Source organism: Clytia hemisphaerica, unplaced genomic scaffold, assembly GCF_902728285.1.
Source record: "Clytia hemisphaerica strain Z4C2 unplaced genomic scaffold, Clytia hemisphaerica genome assembly, whole genome shotgun sequence".
Lineage (NCBI taxonomy): Eukaryota > Metazoa > Cnidaria > Hydrozoa > Leptothecata > Clytiidae > Clytia > Clytia hemisphaerica.
In genome coordinates this window covers 786,503-796,213 of record NW_027103253.1, presented here as the reverse complement: position 1 = coordinate 796,213, position 9,711 = coordinate 786,503, and the positions used below count along the sequence as shown (strand labels likewise).

At 33.2% G+C, this 9,711-nt stretch overlaps 1 protein-coding gene across 2 annotated transcripts in view; it reads left to right on the top strand.

Moving 5' to 3' along the window:
• Positions 1 to 2,107: 2,107 nt before the first annotated feature.
• Positions 2,108 to 9,711, top strand: part of LOC136797974 (uncharacterized) — a 33,549-nt gene continuing 25,945 nt past the window's right edge. For both annotated transcript variants that reach the window (XM_067054562.1, XM_067054570.1), the window contains exons 1-2: positions 2,108 to 2,925; positions 3,659 to 3,921. In XM_067054562.1, coding sequence (XP_066910663.1) covers positions 2,174 to 2,925; positions 3,659 to 3,921 — 1,015 coding nt within the window. In that variant the 5' untranslated portion in view covers positions 2,108 to 2,173. The remainder of the gene's footprint in view (positions 2,926 to 3,658; positions 3,922 to 9,711) is intronic.

The window sequence follows — 9,711 nt, the reverse complement described above, 5'->3', positions numbered from 1 at the left end:
TATGAGGGTCAAAACTCGCGCGGCACATCCTCGTCAGCTCGTAGCCCTAGTACCGCCCTCAGGCATGGTTGCTTTTTGTTTATCTTTTTGCTTCTTTTCTCACAAAATTCTTCTTTCTTTTGGCTTTTCTCACGGCTTTCAAGCCAACGATGACGAAGACTCTCTATTGAATTAAAAATTAAAGATTGCATGAGATCAGTGGCGTATTGAAAAAAAAAAAAATTTTAATTGATTGTTATGCACAGTTTGGTAGTTTTTGCGCAGAAAAATTTGACCCAAGTTTCCTTTAAAATAGTAGATAAAAATCTTAGACAATAAACTTCAGGGATCTGAAAATGGCAGGTCCAAAATGCATAAAACATAATGCATGATGCACACAATACATAATATTTGAAAAATGTAAATTTTAGAGGCTAAAATAAGGAGAATTTGAAAGAAAATACTTTCAACAAAACAATATACCATTTTCTGCCAGAAATTAAAAGGTAGAAAGCTGTAAATTTGAATTTTGAATGATGAAGAAATCCATGATCCACTGTAAATGCTTGTCGCCATTTTGATTTTCATAGTTGTATTTTACAGAACGTAGTATATTGTAGAAAAACACAAAACTCACGAAACCTCCGTTATTACTTTTCTAAAGTAAATTTTATAGCAAGATCTTTATTCTGGGTTTTCTCAGAGATTTTTTCGAACAATTGCTAATAAATTTCATCGTGTTTTCCCTTCAACTCCTTACAAAGCATTAACCATGTGAATGCTTTTTGTTAGATAAGCCAATAAGCAGATATTCAATGGGTGAAGTATATGTTTTATTATATACCTAGAGGCAAAAACAAAACATCATTATGTCAATAGTCAAACGGTTCACTTAAAACACTCCCATAATCGAACGTTCAAATGTTTTTCTTTTTTAATTATTTTCTTAATTACTTTGAGTCATAAAATCTGTTCATGAAATAGACAAGATTTATTTTAATGAATTTCTTTGATAACAACAAGCACAGGAAACATTTTTCGATTTCCAAGGTTGTAAATTCAATATTTTTGGGTTATACATTTTAATTTTTCCAAACAGTTTGGGAATTGAAAAGAGCGTCAAAAATGGATGTTGGAAATAAGATTTTTTTTAAGATTAAGACTTCTGATTGAAAAACTAGACTTTTTGGGTCGGAAATTGTGTTTCTCCAAACAGTCTGGAAAACGTTAAAAATTCATGTGGAAATTACATTTTAGTAAAATTTAGACTCCCCCTTGGAAAACTAGACTTTTTAGGTCGGAAATTGTGTTTCTCCAAACAGTCTGGAAAACGTTAAAAATTCATGTGGGAATTATGTTTTTGTACCATTTTCTGCGCATGTCCTTTGAGAAAACCACAAGTGATTTTTCGCACAGAACTGTCGTGATGTCGTAACCTAGATATTAGGCTATAATCTGAACTCAAGCTGTAAGTTTCCGTCAGGTGAGTCGTCCCTTCGGAGCGGCTGCGGTCAATCGCAGTGAGTTCCCACAGTAGGGTGCTTGTTTCATAGTTTCAAATGGTGCCTTACTGAGCTGTGCGAGTGATCTAAGATCAACCACGTATCTGTGCGAACAATAACGAGAGATTGACCGGGAGCCATAGAGCCTAGGCTAGAGAGTGACTGTTCAGAAAAATAAAAACCTTGTTTAAGATCTCTTTTTCCACATCTCTGTAATCACTTTTTGGATCTTGGCTTTTTTCAACCTGGATTTTTGAAAATTCCAAGCCATGGAAAATGCAAAATTTCCATCCTTGGAGAGTGTCCCAAGTTTGCAGGTTGGATTTTCCATTGGATTTTTTCATACTAAGAAATCGTCTGCTATCTCTTGGTATTCATGCAATTTGTCTGATTGACTTAAAGATCGAATGAGATCAAAAGATGTTAGATTTCTTAAGGAGAATGGGTACTAACCTTGGAGGAGGGGTTTGTTATTCTGAAATATTTAGACATGCGAGATAAGGCACGAGAATTACAGTTGTCCCCATTTATAATTATAACGGTGCATAGATCAGGCGATAGATGGCGGTATCATTTCGCTAAATCTGCAGATCTTAAATATATTTTGCTTTATTTTTAATAGATCAATAAAAAATATTGGACCAAAAATCCATCAGTGAACGCTTTATGTTTTCATTCATTGTATCATAAAGATGGGTAGCGATTTTTCCAAAACAATAACCGACAACAAAGAATGGGCAAAGTGCATTTTGGCTCTCAACATTCACGGGAAGAATGGACTTCTCCGTGTCATGCACAACGACACGAACGACCCTTTATATCAGGGTCTTCCCCGCAACGAGCAGCAGTTATATCAATTCTTCGATAAATATAGAAAGAAATTGAACGGACTGAAAAATAGTGGAGCTTTGAAAAAAGATCAATTTGACCTTTTGCTTCCAGCCAGCGGAAAAACCTCTTCGCTCTCATTTGACATTACCTTGATCGTCTTTGTCATCATCAATTTTGTGAATATTACACCGCCCAAAGGTGGTTGGAGAATCAAAGAACCGAAACAAGGCGATTTTTCCGTTGCAGCATTCATCATTGCTTTACGACAACTTCGAAATAAAATTCTTCATGGTGCATTGAAAGAATTTAAAGATCAGAACTTCTTTAAAGGAATATGGGCAGAAATAAGAGCAGCTTTGGTTGGAATCAATTACAACTGTTTACCAGATTTCGATAGTTTGCTGCACGACAAAGTTGTTGTTGATATTAAGGATGGAAAAAATCATATGACAGACTTGGTTGAAGACCTAAAGAAAACTGTACAAGATGAAATGAGCAAGCAAAACAAAGATATGTTATTAACAGTGATGAAAGAAGTTGATAAAAAAGTAAAAGAACTCCAAAATCAAAGAGCCGAGGAGGAGGATTATTGCGAAGAAGAAAAAATAATTTCGTAAGTATTTCTTTCGGCTGACTATGTATTTTAGGGGGGATTTGTACTTTTACGGTGTGACGGGATTGACCCTATTTTATTACGGTATTACAGGATTTGACGAAGAAGAGACGGGAAAACCGTATGTTAAAATCAGACGGTGACGGTATTTAGCCTTATTTTCTGTCATTATGCCGGGTATTATGTCATTATGCCTCTACAAACTGGTGTTACGGTGTTATCATTTTTCTCAACTTTCGGGATTCCAGGATTCAGCAAAAAATTTTCCGGGAAAACGGTTATCCCCCTCAATTTAGAATCCTCAGAGGACTTGAGTATAAATTCAGCTACGTCAATAATTACTTTTTATATTCTTTGAATGTGGAAATATTGTTTTTCCTTCCCTTTGGCACTAGTCATCTAAACGTAAAAAAATATTGAGAAAATAAATCACCGATATGGATATGGATTAACAGCTACAAATAAATTCTCGCTTTCTGATACCTTGGGGTACATGGGCAAAATTGGGTACGGGGATGTACCACTGGTCAGGGTACTTTTTTTCAACTCCATGAGTCCCTGATTGGGGGAGATGGGTTTTTTCTGAGTAAGAAAGTTTTTAGAAACATTTTTCGAATTACAGCGGCACACTTCCGTCAGTCGGCAAGGCTAGAACCGATACCCCGGAATCTGATGACTGAGACTTTTTTGAAGGATTGAAACAAATAGATATATTTTTGTCATTTTAAAACAGGGTGCAGAAGATGACACGCAGCGATGTTCTCTTCAAAATAAAGGATGATAACATTCATACTATATTCACTATCCAATGTTGGAGGAAAGGGAAGAAAAGGACTTTTCAAGAAATCTTCAGACATGTCACAGAACAAGCCAAAGGATATATTTGGTTGCATGTTCACTTGGAGTTGGAGTCTCCTTACGAATATGAATTTTTCATTCAATACATGGATAATGAAAAGTGTATGCAGGAAATCAAAGAGATAATACATCTCAAAGGTACGTCAATGTTTTTTAACATCCTCTTCCATTCCATTACAGAGACTTATGAAATTCTTTGAATCACTTGAGACAGTAAAGACAAAAATAATTTGATCAAAATATTGCTCATAACCACCTTTCAATTTGCCCTACTCGATGCCAAATTTTGGAGTTTCTTAACATCGTTCTTCAAGTTCGTCCGAATCGCAGAGCTCTACAAAACTATAGATTAAAAAAAAACCATCATAAAAACCGGTATCATGAAGTGGTTATCCTGCATGTAACCGAAATCTTTGAGGTTTATGGGTCGTGCACATCGAAAATAGTAGTTGTCATGGATAAAAGTGGTTATAGGTTAGTAAGATATTAGTTCAGCTGAAACCCAATATTTTAGATTTTTGAAAAATTATGGAGGAAATGACGTAATAATGCAGACAATTAAAAGAAAACTGTCGATTGTGTATTCTTGAAGGAAAATGTGTAGAATTTTTTGATACTTATTTTGTCTTTTTGAAGGAAGGTGTGGTAAAAGAACAAATTCCTGTGAGAAGGCAATAATATTATGAAAAAGGCCATCGTGTACGATTCCGTTAATGAATGTCAGCAGCCTATTTCTTTTGTATTTCCTGTCTGAAGTGACTCGAAAGAATTTCTTCCCTGGCTTGGAATTAAGGGCTCTGACCATAGTCAAAAAATTAGGGTGGTTTTTCACTAAGATTGTCTGGCGAAAATCGATTAGCTGTAACCATAGTATAAGAAAGCCGCGGCTAGAATATGTACCGCATTGTCTTTCAGTTAATTGCTGTTCCATCTCTGTCTCCGAGCTTTATAAGAACATCAAGATGATCAGTTTGTTATTGGTAGATAGTTTTTGAAATTTTTCTCTTATTTTCCTTCACAAAAAGTTTTTTCGTTGCTAGATATCTTTGAATCTGTACCCAATAGAACGCTTGAACTAATTTTGGACATATTTCAGGGGTATTTTGTGGAAACATAGTTTTTCGCTAAAATTGAAATTATAAGAACTATATTCAAGATGACAACTTTCCTGTCAGTTTAAATGATAAATCTTAAAGGCGCTGGCTTAAAATTTTCACAGTGTTCTCTTGATGTACTTTTTCATTGATTTCTAAAAATATTTCACTGAAATATTGCGAAGGAATTTCGAGGCACCTCATTAATTTTTGAGTTCTTTCAGCCCAGCCATTTTTGTGCTTGTTTCAATTTCTTAGTGTTGATTTTTCCGTTACAATGATTTTATAATGCAAGTGTATTATCAAGAGCATATCATTAATGTCTAAAACGCACTGAGAAGTAAGTATTAACGACAAACCAATAAAATCTACCATTAAAGATGCTACATTACTGATTTCTTGATCAACAAATAGTCATCAAATACGACAGAGATAGAATAACAGAAATTCAGATGTTATCATTCCAGCCGCGGCTTTCTTATACTATGCTGTAACAAAGAAAATTGATAGGAAAGCATTACTGACTCCCAAAATAGTTTACAACCCTTTGAATTTGAAGAAAATTTTATTAAAAATCATCAACTCGCATTAAAGGGATTTAGAATTACAGCCTTCTAATGAACTTTTTCTGTGACAAGATTCCTCGTCTTTTGTATCAAATCAATACAGATGAAAGTTTGCTCTTCAACTCTTTAAAAAAACACTTTTCCCATATGACCAATTTTTAACAAAAGAATCCCGCTGCACATTCTGCTACTTTTATGGCAACCAATTTATTTATGCTGCCTTTTTCGCTTAATTGGTCATTAAGCCAAGAGAGGTCTAGCCCTCTCTTGGAGAACAAAAGGTTTAATGACCAATTTTCGACGTTAAATCTGGAATGCTGATATGAAGCAATCAAAATCTGATGTTAAGCACGAATCTTCATTGTATATTTTTTACAACCCTTAGAAATTTATGAAAAGGACCGTTGATGAGAACCACTTATCCATCTAGCGTAGTGAAAAAGCACCCTTAATTTTGGTATTTGAGCATAAAAGTTATGTTTCAGGATCCTTTGCACTTTTAACAAAGAATTGCATTTATTAATTGCTTTTTGATCAAATCCCATCAAAGTAATTAAGAATTTAATTACAGAAATGACGTTATGAACTTTAAAATAACGTTAATAAAATGTTGCATCACCCTCTTTTATAAAAATTGCTGAGTTTTAATGGGTAATTAACCTTTTTGTTTCGAAATTTTTTCAAACTATCTGCAAAGAATTGAACTGCTATAAACCTTTCCGAAAAATTTTCTAAATTGATGCATTAAAATTAATAGCTGTTTATCTATGAACAATTGGAATGAAAAATAGGTCAAAAACCACTTTTTCAAGATTTTGAGACGAATAAGCTTTTAGAAAAATTTTCCGAAATTAAGTTTTTAGTTCGGTAAAGGATACACAATCTACCACAAAAGTATTTTCAAAATATTTCTTCTTCGACCAAACTAAGCTCTTCAAAGTTGAAATACTCTTCGTCGCGAAAGTCTTCATTTTCTCCTTCATCAAATATTTTCTTTGCCATTCATAAATTTTCAGACTCAAGGATAGTTGGCCTAACAGAGAATGTATAACATGTCAAAGTTTTGTTAGCTACATCAGGCAGAAGATTATATTTTGTACATGACAAATATCAAAATTCACTATGGTCAGAGCCCTTAAGGGAAATGATTCTGTTTGCAAAAACCTGTGCTGAACAAAAGGAAGACATTAAAATTTATCATAACTTTGGTCACTATTTCATAACCAATAAAACAGCCGTAATGACGGTTGCAAACTCCGGTAATTGTCATAGGTCAGCCTTTCTTAATATATCTAACATAAAATTTAAAGCAGTATATCCTAGTAAGTGCGAGCGCAAATGTAAACTAAATCGTGAAATCAAACCGGAAAGGTCGGGAAATCGAACCCGAATATGGTGATTGATCAGATTTACGCACAATTAAAAATGAAAAATACTGATTTTAAGAAACTCCTTAACCGGAGTTTAATAACAAACTATATGTAAGATTGGCATCGATATTATTATGTACTTACTAAAATGTGAAACGTCCAGAAACTACTGGGAAACACGAAGGGAAACGAAGGGAAACAAGAGGAAACGACCAGGAAATTGGTCAATAAACAACATTCTAAATAAAGAGTGCTATTAGTCATCGTCGCGTTCAAGGTAAATGTTCATAGTAGAATTTGGCTAGCTTATTTTTCATTAATCAAAGGTTTCAACATTAAAAGTCCTTAAGAAATTCGGAAAAGAATAGAGTTTAAATAATTTCAAAAAAACACTAAAATTCACTTTCGAAAGTACTGTGTAAATTTCTGCCTTGCATTACTGTAGCATTATTACCTATTTTGGCCAACAAAACATGGGTTTTACCTCTTTAAGTGTCGCATTAGAGGCTTTAACAGGGAAATAGGCTCGCGTAATCGGAGGAAAAATCGATCTGTCTGAAAATTTAAGATTCACAATGAAAAAAAATTGATGAAGAAGAAAATGAAGACTTTCGGGAAGAAGAGTATTTCAACTTTAAAGAGCTTATTTTCGGCGAAGAAACAACATTTTGAAATTGTTTTGCAGTAGATGCTGTATCTTTTACCGAACTAAATTAAATTTTACGGAAAATTTTTCTAAAAGCTTATTTGTCTCAAAATCTTGAAAATAGTGCTTTTTGACCAATTTTTCATCACAATTTTTCATAGAAAAACAGCCATAACTTTTGATGCATTAATTAAGAAAAATTTTCCGAAAAATTTAAAACAGCTCAATTCTTTGCAGACAGTTTGAAAATATTTCGAATCAAAAAGGTTAATTACCCATTAAAACTCAGCACTTTTTATAAAATAAGATAATGCAACATATTATTAACGTCTTTTTAAAGTTCATAGCGTCATTTTTGCAATTAAATTCTTAATTACTCCTAATGGATTTGATTAAAAAGCAATGAAGTAACTTTTTAAAAATAAATGTATTGCTGACGTCCAAGTATTACCAAGGTTAGAATCAGAGACGTCTAAAAAACTGTGGAAAGTACTGACCATTTTGATTTGTTTAATTAATATCTGACGATAGAGTCGAGCTTAATCGACAATAAAAAATTATTAGAGATGTTATCACAATGGGCTGGTCTGCATTTTAATTTAACTTGTCTAAACTATTTTAGGACTTTAGAGGTCATATACCAGGATGATGACACCCATTTTCATATCTTTACTCGTCAAGATAAATCTCCTTAGTTTCTCCATTAGTTTTTTCATTTGTAAGTCAGTTATCGTTAGGGTCCCTGATAAATTTTAGAATGAAGGAACATGTTTGTATAAATGGATTTGAGGTTGTGGCAATCCTTCTTGAACATTATGCCTCTCTGCCGAGTTTCATCTCGATATCATTTTATCAGGTTATTAATGCGATTCTACAATCTTGGACGAAATTCTTGAGACAAAGGGGATTTGCATGCGATATTTTAAACACCACGAATGATTTTTAAGCGCGTTAAACTACAGTTAAAAAGTAGAGTTTTAACTCTGAGTTTTAACATGAGATTTAAATCAAGGACTTTAGGATCTCAGGATTTAAAAGCTCAAAATTCTTCCAATATGGTTTGGAATGAAATCTAGAAGCCACCGAACTACTCCAAAATCGAATTAACAAGTGAAAGAAAGTGGTACTAAAATAGTAATTCTCGATCGCCCCGAACTATAAATTTTGAAAAATCTCAATTTAATTCTACCAAGATTGTACCTGATTGATCTTAAAAAATCAAACAAGGTCAAAATAGTTTCTGATTTGATACTTTTTAACGAAATTTGTATAGTTGACTTCAGCATTTACAGATTTGCAGCGCTATTCCAGTAAGAATTTGAAAATTAATAAAACAGGTGGACTCTTTTTCTTTTATAAGAACAATTTCATAAGAACAATGAGGCTCAAAATCTCCAAAAAATGAGAATAATTTTCAGGGTCAAAATAGTAAAAATTGGATAAAAAGCATGCACATATCTTAGACATAAGAACAATTTGAGGCTCGAAGTGCTAGAAAAATAAGTAGGGCCTCACAAGATTTTATTGGTTCTTACAAAATGAATGTAATGTGTAATTGATTTTGCTTTACAATCTTGTTCGAAATATATTGAGAATTCCGGTTTTTTTTCGGAGAATTCCTTTTCCAAATCCGCCAAATTTTCTTTATATTATAACGTACCGCCAATTCTTTTCCTATTTCAGGCTCCAAGATTAGGTTTTCAACGATTTTGCTATCTTTTTTTTGCCTCCTTTAATGTAATTTACAGGTCCGCTATTGTGACTAAAAGTGTGATTTGTGATGTGAGATTAGGGAAAGGGACTCCGGATTGGTTTATTCCGTCCATTTGCCTTTGGATCAAAGTTTAGTCTAATAAAGAAAACAATACGACTTGAAGTCGAAAATTTCGCCTAGAATTTAAACTACATAGGAAAAACAAGAAGTAGAGATTGAAACCAATTTGAAATCTACTTTACATCGAGCCTTGATGAAACAATTTTACAAGAACAACGAGGCTTAAAATCGCTAAAAAAAAGAGACCAATTTAAGAACAACTGTTGTTTAATTTTTAATAACTAATAAACGAAGGTAATATCACCGTCTATCAAAAGTTATTGATTTGATTCTTATAAAGTAAATGCTTATAAGAAAAATAAAAATGCTCATATTTGTGTGCCATTGCTTGTTTACTTTGTAAGAGATAATTACCGAAAGGTATATCATCGTCTATCAAAAGTTATTGATTTGATTCTTAGAAAGTAAATGCTTATAA